The 15083-nt window shown below is 43.4% G+C and overlaps 1 protein-coding gene across 2 annotated transcripts in view; it reads right to left on the bottom strand.

Annotated features, from left to right (window-relative positions):
* LOC112264983 (oxysterol-binding protein-related protein 10-like) overlaps positions 1 to 15083 on the bottom strand; it is a 131078-nt gene that overhangs the window by 42459 nt on the left and 73536 nt on the right. For both annotated transcript variants that reach the window (XR_006078622.1, XM_042295740.1), the window contains exon 5: positions 14481 to 14669. Coding sequence is in view for 1 of the 2 variants with exons in the window: in XM_042295740.1 (XP_042151674.1) it covers positions 14481 to 14669 (189 nt within the window). In the remaining variant the exon portion in view is untranslated. The remainder of the gene's footprint in view (positions 1 to 14480; positions 14670 to 15083) is intronic.

Here is a 15083-nt window from a genome sequence, read left to right as displayed (position 1 = left end):
CTGATTTCTTGAGATGTTGCTTCAATATATCCACATACATTTCCTCCCGCATGATGCCATCTATTTTGTGAAGTGCACCAGTCCCTCTTGCAGCAAAGCACCCCGACAACATGATGCTGCCACCCCCGTGCTTCACAGTTGGATGCTGATGTTCTTCAGCTTGCAAGCCTCCCCCTTTTTCCTCCAAGCAAAACTATGGTCATTATGGCCAAACAGTTCTATTTTTGTTTCATCAGACCAGAGGACATTTCTCAAAAAAGTACGATCTTTGTCCCCATGTGCAGTTGCAAACCGTAGTCTAGCTTTTTTATGGTGGTTTTGGAGCAGTGGCTTCTTCCTTACTGAGCGGCCATTTCAGGTTATGTCGATATAGGACTCGTTTAAAATAAAATTTGATTTGGTTTAACTGTGGATATGGATACTTTTGTACCCGTTTCCTCCAGCATCTTCACACGGTCCTTTGTTGTTGTTCTGGGATTGATTTTCACTTTTCGCACCAAAGTACATTCATCTCTAGGAGACAGAACCAGTCTCCTTCCTGAGAGGTATGATGGCTGCGCAGTCCCACGGTGTTTATACTTGCGTACAATTGTTTGTACAGATGAACGTGGTTCTTTCAGGCATTTGGAAATTGCTGAATGGACCAGACTTGTGGAGGTCTACAATTTTTTCTTCTGAGGTCTTGGCTGATTTATTTTGATTTTCCCATGATGTTAAGCAAAGAGGCAATGAGTTGAAGGTAGGCCTTGAAATACATCCACAGGTACACCTCCAACTGACTCAAATTATGCCACTTAGCTTCTAAAGCCATGACATCATTTTGTGGAATTTTCCAAGCTGTTTAAAGGCACAGTCAACTTAGTGTATGTAAACCTCTGATCCACTGGAATTGTGATACAGTGAATTATAAGTGAAATAATCTGTCTGTAAACAATTGTTGGAAAAATGACTTGCGTCATGCACAAAGTAGACATCCTAACCGACTTGCCAAAACTATATTTTTTTTAACAAGAAATTTGTGGAGGGATTGAAAAACAAGTTTTAATGACTCCAACCTGAGTGTATGTACATTTCCAACTTCAACTGTATATAGTGAAATCATATGTTTGAATTCAACAGCATACTCATTGACACCAATAGTGACCTATTATCATGAACTAATAAACCCACTTTTTCAGAGTAACTTTCACATTTAGATATAATACATTGACTCATACATGTACCCCTTAAACTTTAGCTACCACTCTTCAACCTTAGCTGCCAACTGTATCAACAACTAAAAGTTGAAGGGGTTATATTTGACAGATATGAATAGATGATTATGTGGAATTGAGGAATACATGTCCTGCATTGTGTGTTTTGACTAATTACTGAGGAACTCAAAAAAGGTACTATGATTTTCTCCATGCGTCATAGATTCATCATTTGGGGTTGGATCCTTGTATGACTCACCTCTGGGAGGCTGAAAACGACATGAAAAGCCTGTAAACCACAGTGCCAATTCTAGCTAGCAGCTACTCGTCACTATTCCTCTTGTTTACATGTACAGTATATACATTATTCAGAAAGTATTCACACCCCTTGACTTTTTCCACATTTTTTTTTTTTTTTTACAGCCTGAATTTAAAATGGATTAAATTGAGAAAGGTCTTCAGTCAATAAGTTTCAACCCCTTTGATATGGCAAGCCTAAATTAGTTCAGGAGTAATCAAGTCAAATAATACTTTCTAAGGTCCCTCAGTTGAGGAGTGAATTTCAAAACAGATTCAACCACGAAGTCCAGGGACGTTCTCCAATGCCTCGCAAAAGAAGAGCACCTAATTAGTAGATGGATGCAACATTTAAAAAGCAGACATTGAATATCCCTTTTTGAGGACGGTGAAGTTCTCACTACAAAGATACAGGCATCATTCCTAATTCAGTTGCCGGATAGTACGGATACGACTCAGGGATTTCACCACGAGGCCAATGGTGATAGGAGAACACTGAGGATGGACCAATAACATTATAGTTACTCCACAATACTAACCTAAATGACAGAGGGAAAAGAAGGAAGCCTGTACAGAATAACAAATATTCCTAAACATGCATCCTGTTTGCAATAAGGCACTAAAGTAAAACTGCTACAAATGTGACAAAGAAAATAAACTTTATGTCCTAAATACAAAACGGTATGTTTGGGGCAAATGCAACACATCACTGAGTACCACTCTTCAAATGTTCAAACATGGTGGTGGCTGCATCATGTTATGGCTATGCTTGTCATTGGATTTTCATGTGCACTGTATGCAAAGCTGTTAGAAACTTACCCAGAAAGACTCAACTGTAATCGCTGCCAAAGGTGATTCTAACATGTATTGACTCAGGGGTGTGAATACTTTCATTTTCAATCAATTTGCAAACATTTCTAAAAACGGTTTTCACTTTGTCATTATGGGATATTATGTGTACATGGGAGAAGAAAAAAATCTATGCAATCAATTTTGAACTCAACAAAATGTGGAATATGTCAAGGGGTATGAATACTTTCTGAAGGCACTGTATTACCACTAGTATATTACCATAAGTGTCTATATTCCTGCTACCAGTCACTTTCCACGCCTGTTTACATGTACTGTACATTACCAGTCAAAGGTTTGGACACACCTACTAATTCAAGGGTTTTTCTTACATTTTGTACTATTTTCCACATTGTAGAAAAAATAGTGAAGACATCAAATCTATGAAATAACACAAAATAAAGTGTTAAACACACCAAAATATATTTTATATTTGAGATTCTTCAAAGTAGCCACCCTTTGTCTTGTTCAGTTAATTAATATTCCAACACACAAACACACAGCAGCCCACTCTTCAATGGCACATCCGTTGTTTTGCTGACTGTCAGATTCAGTGAGAGCCATTTCAGCCAGGGGTATATTTGTGGTACTTCCATTAATGCGGAATACGTAGCTAATCAAACTACAATACAGAAATGGGATGTTATTGATAGGACTACCCTCTGATGATATTTTTTATCGTCAAGAGATTTTGTACATCAAACACTACAATTAAATCAGTGACTAAATGTTTTTCTATTGGGACTGCACTGCAATGTTACGTTCTTCAAAAACACAAACAACTGTTACCGGACTGACCCCCAACAGGTCCGTATGTGACTGAAGTAGCTGCAGCTCAGTGGATCAGTCCACAACTCTCATCCATCCCACCATTCAAACAGAGGCCCTGTGTCCTATCATGAGGAGTCAGCCCTGATTTTCACTAGGCTTAACATGGGCTTAGTGTGTAGAGCCCCACGCCATGGGCAGCACATACACACCTTTTTGTTGTTAACAACCCGTCGCCATTACAACTCAGTCAAGTTTCAGTCCTCAGACAGCTGTGGTGTTTTACATAGAAACACCTCCGGAGAGAGAGATGGAAGGAGAGAGATGGAAGGAAAGAGAGAGAGATGGAAGGAAAGAGAGAGAAAGAGATGGAAGGAAGGAAAGAGATGGAAGGAAAGAAAGAGGGAATAGTAAGAGAGAGAAAAAAGAAGGAGAAAAAGCGATGTAGCCCCGGGTCATCAAGCCTAAGAGTATTTCCTACAGAGCCCAATACAGTACGCTGCAGTAGAATCTAAAAACAAATCCCTCTCAGGTGGCAGACGTGAGACTTCACACTCACGGTTGATTTAACACAACCTCGAATTAGAGAGAGAAAGAGACAGACAGCCCATCAGTAGAGATAGCCTGACTGAATTAGGCCACAGTCTCCCTCTGTCAGGGACCAGCCTCCTTTACTGGAAAACTGTCACGAGCTTGAACATCCTTCAAATGATGACACACACACTGACGATTCCCAGTGAGTTCTATTATTTTGATTTATATATAAATGAATATGAGAGAGAGGGAGAGAGAGAGAGAGAGAGGTAGGTAGAGAGGTAGGTAGAGAGAGAGGTAGGTAGAGAGAGAGGTAGAGAGGTAGGTAGAGAGAGAGGTAGGTAGAGAGAGAGGTAGAGAGGTAGGTAGAGAGAGAGAGAGAGGTAGGTAGAGAGAGAGAGAGGTAGGTAGAGAGAGAGAGAGAGGTAGGTAGAGAGAGAGAGAGGTAGGTAGAGAGAGAGAGGTAGGTAGAGAGAGAGAGGTAGGTAGAGAGAGAGAGAGGTAGAGAGAGAGAGAGGTAGGTAGAGAGAGAGAGGTAGGTAGAGAGAGAGAGGTAGGTAGAGAGAGAGAGGTAGAGAGGTAGAGTAGAGAGGTAGAGGGTAGGTAGAGAGGTAGAGTAGGTAGGAGAGAGGTAGGTAGAGGGTAGAGAGGCAGAGAGGTAGGCAGGGTGGGTGGGTGGAGAGAGGTAGGGTGAGAGGAGAGGGTAGGGCAGAGAGGGTGGCAGGCAGGCAGGCAGGTAGGTAGGCAGGCAGGCAGGGTAGGCAGGCAGGCAGGCAGGCAGGCAGGCAGGTGGCAGGCAGGCAGGCAGGCAGGCAGGCAGGCAGGCAGGCAGGCAGGCAGGCAGGCAGGCAGGCAGGCAGGCAGGCAGGCAGGCAGGCAGGCAGGCAGGCAGGCAGGCAGGCAGGCAGGCAGGCAGGCAGGCAGGCAGGCAGGCAGGCAGGCAGGCAGGCAGGCAGGCAGGCAGGCAGGCAGGCAGGCAGGCAGGCAGGCAGGCAGGGGGCAGGCAGGCAGGCAGGTGGCAGGCAGGCAGGCAGGGTGGGTGGCAGGCAGGCAGGCAGGGTGGGTGGGTGGGCAGGCAGGCAGGCAGGCAGGCAGGCAGGCAGGCAGGCAGGCAGGCAGGCAGGCAGGCAGGCAGGCAGGCAGGCAGGCAGGCAGGCAGGCAGGCAGGCAGGGTGGCAGGCAGGCAGGCAGGCAGGCAGGCAGGCAGGCAGGCAGGCAGGCAGGCAGGCAGGCAGGCAGGCAGGCAGGCAGGCAGGCAGGCAGGCAGGCAGGCAGGCAGGCAGGCAGGCAGGCAGGCAGGCAGGCAGGCAGGCAGGTAGGTAGGTAGGATAGATAGATAGATAGATAGATAGATAGATAGATAGATAGATAGATAGATAGATAGATAGATAGATAGATAGATAGATGCTTTGTATACACATTGCATCCACTTGTCTTAAGACTCCAGAGCAAAGGAATAGAGGGTCCACGGAGAGTGGACAAACTAAAATAGCTTGGTTCAAAATGGCAGCCAGTGTGGAGGTAGACACTAGGCAGAGATAAACTGCCTCCCCTCATTTCCCACTGGAGAGACAATGAGTATAGAAATAGCCTGACTGAACCTTTGAGCCGTGGATGTCTAAATGCCCAGTGGTGCTGCTCTATTCACTGGGTCCAGGCGTCTGATGGGTTCACATCAGCCAGTTGTGACAGGCAGCACTGCTGGAGTCATGTGGTCTAGTTTCTGAGCTGGTCGGATGGTTATGGAACCTGCGAGTGAAAGGCAACAGCATGATGGCAGCACTCCCAGTGTTCACATGGAGGATGTGATGGATTTCATCAGGGGGTGTTGGGTTTGGGTTTCGACACCCAGTGAGTGTTGGTGTGCTGTCTTTCCATGAGACTGAGCAGAGGTTTGATCATGTGGAGATTCACTGGGGTGTGAAATATTACAGCCGGAGTCTCCTACTTACAACCCACAAATTCACAGCTACTCACTACCTGTTAAGTTCATGTTTTCAGTATCCTTATATTTCTGCCACTCCAGCACCGTCACTCTGCTATTAGTATGCCTGGTGGTAGTCTCACTGTTGATGGACCTGGTCTGAGTACAATGGCAACCATGTTTTGTGAAAATACGGTTTAGTAAACGTTGTTAAACTGGAACCTAGTTGTTGTGTCATTTTAAGTTAATAGCCATCCTCTGCTACCAAAGTTAACTGCAATGTGCCACCTCGCTTCGACAAGAAGAGGTCGTATGAAAGTTGGAATCTGGACACAGGTTACTAATCTGGACGAGAAAAAGCACGCACTTGCGATGGTATTATCGCTCGAGGGACGAGCGAGAGATACAGCACTGGAAATATCCGTGGAGGATTTGAACAAGGATGACGGTGTGAGAACGTTGATCAGAGCACTGGATTCTGTGTGTCTTAAAGAAGAGAAAGACCATGCCTTCGAGGCATAATCAAACTTTGACCGTGTTACTTGAAACATTTCGGGTTGCAATGACAGAATACATAACTGATTTCGAACATGCGCAGGGATGCGCAAGTACGACATGGTTCTCCTGGATGCAGTGTTAGCTTTCAAGTTGCTAGATACCGCCTGTCTGGATGGTAGAGACATGGTTCTCCAGGATGCAGTGTTAGCTTTCAAGTTGCTAGATACCGCCTGTCTGGATGGTGGAGACATGGTTCTCCTGGATGCAGTGTTAGCTTTCAAGTTGCTAGATACCGCCTGTCTGGATGGTAGAGACATGGTTCTCCAGGATGCAGTGTTAGCTTTCAAGTTGCTAGTCTGTCTGGGATGGTAGAGACATGGTTCTCCCGGATGCAGTGTTAGCTTTCAAGTTGCTAGTCTGTCTGGATGGTAGAGACATGGTTCTCCTGGATGCAGTGTTAGCTTTCAAGTTGCTAGATACCGCCTGTCTGGATGGTAGGGAGCAACAGCTTTGACTGCTTCTACTGTGCTGACATTTGCTTCAATGAAGTTGGCACTAAAAACACGTTTTGGTGTCACACCAATAACAGAGTGCAAATGAGTGATGCAGCATATTACACTGAGCAGCAGAGAAAAGGCACCAACAAGTCACGTTGTCAAGACAACCAGACGAGAGTGCCATTGCCCGGCACAAATCCACTGGACAGGTATGGAAGGAGATCAACATGTGCTATTTGTCAAAGCACTTACCATTGGGTTAAAGACTGTCCTCGCAATGGTGTGTGCATACTTATTCACCCCCTTTCCTATGAAGCCCCTAAATAAGATCTGGTGCAACCAATTACCTTCAGAAGTCACATTATTAGTTAAATAAAGTCCACCTCTGTGCAATCTAAGTGTCACATGATCTCAGTATTTATGAACCTGTTCTGAAAGGCCCCAGAGTCTGCAACACCACTAAGCAAGCAGCACCATGAAGACCAAGGAGTTCTCCAAACAGGTCTGGGACAAAGTTGTGGAGATGTACAGATAAGGGTTGAGTTATAAAAAATATCAGAAACTTTTAATATCCCACATAGCCCCATTAAGTCCATTATTAAAAAATGGAAAGAATATGGCACCACAACAAACCTGCCAAGAGAGGACCGCCCACCAAAACTCACAGACCAGACAAGGAAGGCATTAATCAGAGAGGCAACAAAGAGACCAAAGATAACCCTGAAGGAGCTGCAAAGCTCCACATCAGAGATTGAAGAAAATAAATAAGTAAACACATTTGGTGTTCGCCAAAAGGCATGTGGGAGACTCCCCAAACATATGGAAGAAGGTACTCTGGTCAGATGAGACTAAAATTTAGCTTTTTGGCCATCAAGAAAAACACTATGTCTGGCGCAAACCCAACACCTCTCATCACCCCGAGGACACCATCCCAAAAGTGAAGCATGGTGGTGGCAGCACCATGCTGTGGGGATGTTTTTCATTGGCAGGGCCTGGGAAACTGGTCAGAATTGAAGGAATGGTGGAATGGAATGGCTAAATACAGAGAAATTCTTGAGGGAAACCTGTTTCAATCTTCCAGAGATTTGAGACTGGGACGGAGGTTCACCTTCCAGCAAGATAATGACCCTAAGCATACTACTAAAGCAACACTCGAGTGGTTTAAGAGGAAACATTTAAATGTCTTGGAATGGCCTAGTCAAAGCCCAGACCTCAATCCAATTGAGAATCTGTGGTATGACTTAAAGATTGCTGAAAGATTAAATAGTTGCAAAGCATTGTATACAGCACAGAACCCATCCAACTTGAAGGAGCTGGAGCAGTTTTGCCTTGAAGAATGGGCAAAAATCCCAGTGGCTAGATGTGCCAAGCTTATAGAGGAGAGACAAGAGACATGTAGCTGTAATTGCTGCAAAAGGTGGCTCTACGTCGTATTGACTTTGGGGGGGTGAATAGTTATGCACACTCAAGTTCTGTTTTTTAGTCTTATTCTTGTTTGTTTCACAATAAAATATATTTTTTATCCTCAAAGTGGTAGGCATGTGTAAATAAGATGATACCATCCCCCAAAAGTTATTCTAATTCCAGGTTGTAAGGCAACAAAATAGGAAAAATGCCAAGGGGGGTGAATACTTTCACAAGCCACTGTATCCCTGTACTATTAAGCAAAGCTTCCCTCAAGAAGGCAGGGGCTGTACTAGACATAAAAAATGACAAGGCAGTGATGTTTAAGCAACCAGTGACCCTTGAACTTACTACCTCAGGCCACTATTGCGTAAACATTTTTGACAAAGGCATTAGAGTCTATATAAAAGATTAGATTTTGATGGAAACAGAGCACATGGAGATTCTGACAGTGACAGAGAACATGAGAACAATTTTAAAATGCCACAAACAGTTTGGACATGCTACAGTTGACAGAGTTCAGAAATTACTCAGCAGTTCTAGGAATAATGATGAGTGTATTTCCATTCTACGGCAGATATTTAACAGTGTTGAGACATGCCAGACCAGCTTTTGGTTTGCCACTGGCTTCCAAGTACGATGAAACAGTAGCTGTAGCTCTACATGAGATAGGACATAGTGTGTGGTACTTTCACATGATTGACCAAATCATATGCCTCAGTGCTGGAAGCATTGTGAATACAAAGAAGCCCAGAGAAATCGTCAAGCACTTCATTCATTCCTGGATAAGTGTGCAAGGCCCGCCCCAGAAATTGTACAGTTACAATGGAGGAGAATTCAATAATAATGAAATAAGAAATGAGAAATGGCTGAGAAATTCAACATGGAAGTAAAGCCAACTGCTGCATACAGTCCATAGAGAAATGGACTTCTGGAGAGACATAATCAAACACTCACAGAAAGTGAAGCAAGACAATGGATGTGACTGGAAAACAGCCCTAGATTGGGCTTTGATGGCAAAAAAACTCAATGCACAATGTTCATGGTTACAGCCCACAACAACTAGTGTTGGGGCAGAACCCTAATCTTCCCTCTGTACTTGTTGACAAGCCACCAAAACTAGAAGGGAACAATGTGAGTGCATGGATGGGACAGCACCTTTCAGCACTACATGCAGCGAGAAAAGCATTCACTGAAGGAGAGAGTGTTCAGAGAGAATTCTGCTCTACGTAAAACAGCGTCGACCCACCGATGAGAAGTACGAGACTGGAAACAAAGTGTACTACAAACGAGTTGACTGTCAAGAGTGCAAAGGACCAGGAGTAGTCATTGACCAAGATGGTGTGGTGATATTTGTGAGTCACGGAGGCACCATTGTCAGGGTACATCACTCAAGATTGTGGAAAGTAAATGATCAACAAGACGGAGGGGCTGTTGCTGAGAATCAGCCTCCTAATGTAAATGACAAAAAGGACAAATTAACAGACACAAATCTACCAGATGTCGCATCCAATGATATGGACACTGAAACTGACACAGGAAATGGAGCAGAGACCTTCAACCATGACACAGGTAATACTGTTGAGCGTTCAAATGAGGAAAACATTCAACAGCAGCCACGTGTAAAGACAACATGGTTGTTTCAATCTGAAAACTGGACAAACTGTTAAATACATGGACAGAGAAAGTGTTATTCCACACACAGCAACCGTCATTGGACGAGCAGGAAAAGCCAAAGGAAAACACCAGAACTGGTACAACTTGCAGTACTCTGAACCAGCTACACTTTCTGGTTACAACAGGATCAGCTGACCTGTCACTTGTAGATAATCTCAGAATTGAACCAATGGAAAATCAAGAAAATCAGAATGACATTCAAAATGATGTACTTAAAGCAAAGGACATGCCATTTGACTCAGCTAAACTAGATAAGCTCAGTAATTGGAGGAAAAATGTAATGTTTGAGGAAGTCAAAGACATTGGCCAAAAATGGTGGGTATGTACCCTTAAAGAATCATTAACTGGAATAGTGCCAAAAGCACGTCTCGTGGCTAGAGGTTTAGAGGAGCTGGCTGCTAAACAACTCCCAAACGACTCATCTAGTGGCTAGAGGTTTAGAGGAGCTGGCTGCTAAACAACTCATCTAGTGGCTAGAGGTTTAGAGGAGCTGGCTGCTAAACAACTCCCAAACGACTCATCTAGTGGCTAGAGGTTTAGAGGAGCTGGCTGCTAAACAACTCCCAAACGACTCATCTAGTGGCTAGAGGTTTAGAGGAGCTGGCTGCTAAACAACTCCCAAAAGACTCACCTACATGCGCCTCAGTGATCTGCCAGAAAAAATGGACACTTCATTCCATAGACATCAAATCTGCATTTTTGCAGGGAACAGAGCTGTCAAGGGACATTCACATCCGAGTGCCGCCTGAAGCTACGAGCGAAGGAACACTGTGGGGGGAAAAAAAAGTGTGTGCATGGCCTGGCAGATGAATCACTCTACTGGTACAACAAAGTGCAGACTACAGGTGGAAAAACGGTGGATTCTGCCATCTTCTATTGGCTTGATCAATTTTCCATTGGTTCAATTCTGAGTTTATCTACAAGTGACGTTGTTAAACTGGAACTGGTGTCATTTTAAATGAACAACTACTACAACTACTACCTCTAATCAGGTCATGGAAAAAGGGTAATGTAACAAGGCTCATTTTGGGCAGAATGCAGGTTAGCAAAAGCTTGAAACAGCATAGAGAAAAGAAAGATAACCCAGTTTCCTATAATCCAAGTCCAAATTCAGAGATGGCCCCAAATGAGTGTTTGGGTTATTTAACAGTCAAACCATCTGCTTGATATTTACTCAAATCACTCTGGGTTCATTTCAGGTGACAAGTCTACTTTCCAAATGGTGAGAAATGTTGCCACTCCTGAAGTCGTTTTTCTGTTAATGTTTTTTATGAGAAGATCTTGTTTAAAAAAAGTGGTTCTTAGTGTGAAGATTGATGCAGCGTATGAATCTGATCTGAATGGGGAATCTAAACATTGAATCATCCAGGCACAAATGATCTTATCCAAAGCTTAATGAAAATGTTTACTTCTTCCAAGAATGTCAATAACCTGGCACAGTGTTGTTTGAATCCCAAGTAGAAAAATGCATTCATTGAAGAAAAATACCAGAGCTATAGTTTCATGGGGAGCCTGGTAAAATGGCTCCATATTCCCTACCAGAGTCCTTGTGGTGTTAGGTGATCCAATTCCTCAGCTAAGTTTTGATTACACGCTATCCTTCTAGCCGGTGTACTTTTCAACCAATGCCCTTTTAGAGTTCCATGTTTCAGAGAACCTGGACAAAGCCAACTTGTTCCAGAAGCAGAACCTCAAAGAGAGCAGCCTTTGTTGTTGGCTCCCATACCTGTGCATTGATACAGTGTCCGGTAGCTACAGCAGGAATGATGAGTTCTGACCATCATGTCCTTTATCCAGAACGGGCAAAAATGTTGTTATTTGTGCCATGTAGAGCCATCAGTAAAATCAAATAACATTGTATTTGTCACATGAGCTGAAAACAACAGGTGTAGACCTTACAGTGAAATGCTTACTTACAAGCCCTTTAACCAACAATGCAGTTTTAAGACAAAATACCTACAAAAATAAGAAATAAAAGTAACAAATAATTAAAGAGCAGAGCAGCAGTAAAATAACAATAGCGAGGCTATATACAGTACCGGTACAGAGTCAATGTATGGGGGCACCGGTTAGACGAGGTAATATGTACAGTACATGTACAGTACATAAAGTGACTATGCATAGATAATAAACAAAGTAGCAGCAGTGTAAAAGAAGCGTGTGGGGGCAATGCAAATAGTCTGGGTAGCCATTTGATTAGATGTTCAGGAGTCTTATGGCTTGAGGGTAAGAAGCTGTTAAGAAGCCTCATGGACCTAGACTTGGCGCCCCGGTACCGCTTGCTCTTAAACTCCTATCAGACAATAGTTAAATGAATTAAAACCCCATCTTAATGGGAAAAAGGATCTAACCAAGACATGCAGTATGGCCCGTGAGTTCTCAGACAAATGTCCTAAACAGTAGAATGGGTGGAAGTGTGTGTGTGTCTATGACTATGGTAGCTGGAGTCTGACAATTTTGAGGGCATTCCTCTGACATCGCCTGCTATAGAGGTCCTGGATGGCAGGAAGCTAGGCTTTAGATGTACAGTAACTAATGGAACTAATGTTCAGCCCTTTACCCATTCCTGTGAAGGCAATGTCCGACAGAGGCAATGGTAAAGCACACAAGTGTGTCCACTGCCAATACTCCATATACCAGGCCTCAAAGTCAAAGACAACTCTAGTCTGCACCAGCTTCGGTTGCTGACGGTGTCTAAAGCTGTATACAGCCGAATATTTCGCAGGTTGACGTTTATTGTCATGAGTCTTGTCTTGGAGGCAGAACTGAGCAATTTCCCCTTAGATAGGCCAGCAGCAAAGACAAAATTGGTTATATTGTAAAAGTTCATGATTTATTTAATTTTTTTAGCTTTTTGGTCTTCATTTAAGGTTAGGGTTAGGCATTAGGGTTAGCAGTGTGGTTAAGGTTCGGGTTCAAAAATCAGATTTGAGGACTTTGTGGCTGTGCCAGCTAGTGACAACTACACAGAGCTGGCTCCAGAACAAGATTCATGGCGAAAAATGCTAACCTGCGAATTTTTCAGGGCAAAGACATAATAATAATGAACAAAAATAGGCCTACTTTTTTCAAAGCTTAGAGGAAAAACAGTTTATCCCTGATGGATAGAAGAATACACTGTCATCACTTGTAGAATGATTTCCATCAGCTGAAAATGTATTCGTCATCTTATCTATATAATTCAGCAGACAAGTACACAGCCCACTGACAATAGCAGGAACAAGACTAGACCGCTAGGACTAACTAAACAAAAGTTGTGAATGAGGCGACTGCACAGCTAAAAGTGTCAGACAATCGTGATTCCATCAAGTTCTTATCTGCTGTCTCTGGCCTATAGTACAGTATAGCGTCATCTTTTTCAATAAATCCCTATAAGCAACTGCAGACAGGCTATACAGAAAGGTTACAAAATCAGTCGTTATAAAGGCAAAGCTTACATTTATTAATGAATGCATGTGAGCAATAGCCTGCTTAATCCAGATTGCTGCGCTCACAGTGTGTTCAGTCTGGTTTTAACCTCTACGGGATCGGTGATCCTATACTGGGACGGTTGTTGCTAACGTGTGCTAATGTGACTAGAATGACGTTGTAAGTAACACACAACTTTCCAGAAAGCTTCAATTCTTGTTATTGTAACAGAAGTGTCCAATTTACAATAGCTATTAGTGGAAAAAAATACCATGCTATTGTTTAAGGAGAGTGCACAACAACAAATAAACTTTTATCACGGCAACTGGTTTGATACATTCACCTCTGAAGGTAAATAATGTACTTACATTCAGTAATCTTCAGTAAGACATGCACAAATGTAGCTAAGTACAAACTGATTGTCGCGCCCTGACCATAGAGAGCCTTTTTATCCTCTATTTTGGCTAGGTCGGGGTGTGACTAGGGTGGGTAATCTAGGTTGTTTTATTTCTGTTGGCCTGGTATGGTTCCCAATCAGAAGCAGCTGTTTAGCGTGGTCTCTGATTGGGGATCATATTTAGGCAGCCATTTCCCCACTGTGTTTTGTGGGATCTTGTTTATGTGTAGTTGCCTGTGAGCACAGCTGAAAGCATAGCGTCACGTTTCATTTGTTTTTTAAAAATTGTTTTGTGCGTTTCACAAAATAAAAGATGTGGAACCCATATCACGCTGCGCCTTGGTCCGAATGTTATTTCGATGGTTGTGACACTGATCAGTTTTGGAGGAAGAATTTGAAGGGCAGTTTCAGTCTCAAAATGTTTATGCAAATCAATGCCAAATTCTTCAGTTGGTTATTTAACCATTTTAGCAGAAACTGGAGTTACTGCTATAATGCCCCTACAGAATGTAGAACATAAAGACACACCACCTCTCTCTAGTTCAGACTTCACTCCATAGGTACAACATTAGCTTGCCTATTAGCTAGATCTCCCTTTTGTCGCATGCCATGTTAAGCAGTATGGATGTATACAGAGAAATGCAAAGCCAGATCAAGCTACAGACATAGAGAGCAGTGCAGTTAATGTTGATCGGGTCAAACGCCCAGGCCCAAAAATATTTTATGAACTCACTGCACCAATGGCCCACCGGAGGGTCGGCAGAAGCACTGAATGCATAGGACATGGGATAGAGTGCAGTATTGAAACAAGAGTGTGTTGGGGTCAATGTTGTGGTCAACTTGAAATGACTGGGTCATGTACTTTGAACAGAAATATTCCATAATGTGGAAATAGTTCATTTAAAAATCCAAACTCCAATCTGGCTGAAATTGGGATGAATTTGGCAGACAGTCTGCCTAGCGTCTACAACAATGAATAATCAATGAATCCATGATGATGTCATCAGAGAGGGACAGTTCCTGGTTCCACCCACCTCTTTGACCTCCAGCAGTCTGCCAGGATACTGGTTTTTGGCCCGTCGGGCAGCGGCTGGAGACTTGTGGTGGGTGATGGTCACGATGTTGCTGGGTGTGCCCAAACCCGCCAAGTGCCTCTGGGTACCAGGCGAAGAGGAGGCTGGCAGGAGGGAGACACTACGGGACCGACCGGAAGATGATGAGCCCTAAGAGAGAAAGACAAAAAAAATAGAGGGATATGTGAAGTGCAAACTATTCAACTACTTCCTACTTCTACTTTCATCTAACATTCACCTGTATCCTATGAACTGAGAGTCAAAACAGAAAACAGAAAAGGGGTTTAGTCTTCTTGAATAAGCTTGGGTACTGTATGAAAGCCATGTTGAAACCAGTGCCTGACGAAGGGCAGCAGACAGCGCCTTGTTGTTTCCTTAAAAGGTCCACATTTCAGTCGTATGAAGAGAACCATGACTAACCCTTAGCCTGGGCCTCTTGTTATCACAACCCCCCCAAAAAAACCAGAGCAAAAGCATCCACCTCTCCAGTGAAGTTAACTCCTAAATTAGTTTCAGGGTACTTCCCTCCTGACAAGAGCCAAGAAGTTACATAGAAGTGAACGA

The sequence above is a fragment of the Oncorhynchus tshawytscha genome, linkage group LG13, assembly GCF_018296145.1.
Source record: "Oncorhynchus tshawytscha isolate Ot180627B linkage group LG13, Otsh_v2.0, whole genome shotgun sequence".
Lineage (NCBI taxonomy): Eukaryota > Metazoa > Chordata > Actinopteri > Salmoniformes > Salmonidae > Oncorhynchus > Oncorhynchus tshawytscha.
This window is presented reverse-complemented; position numbering and strand designations above follow the sequence as displayed.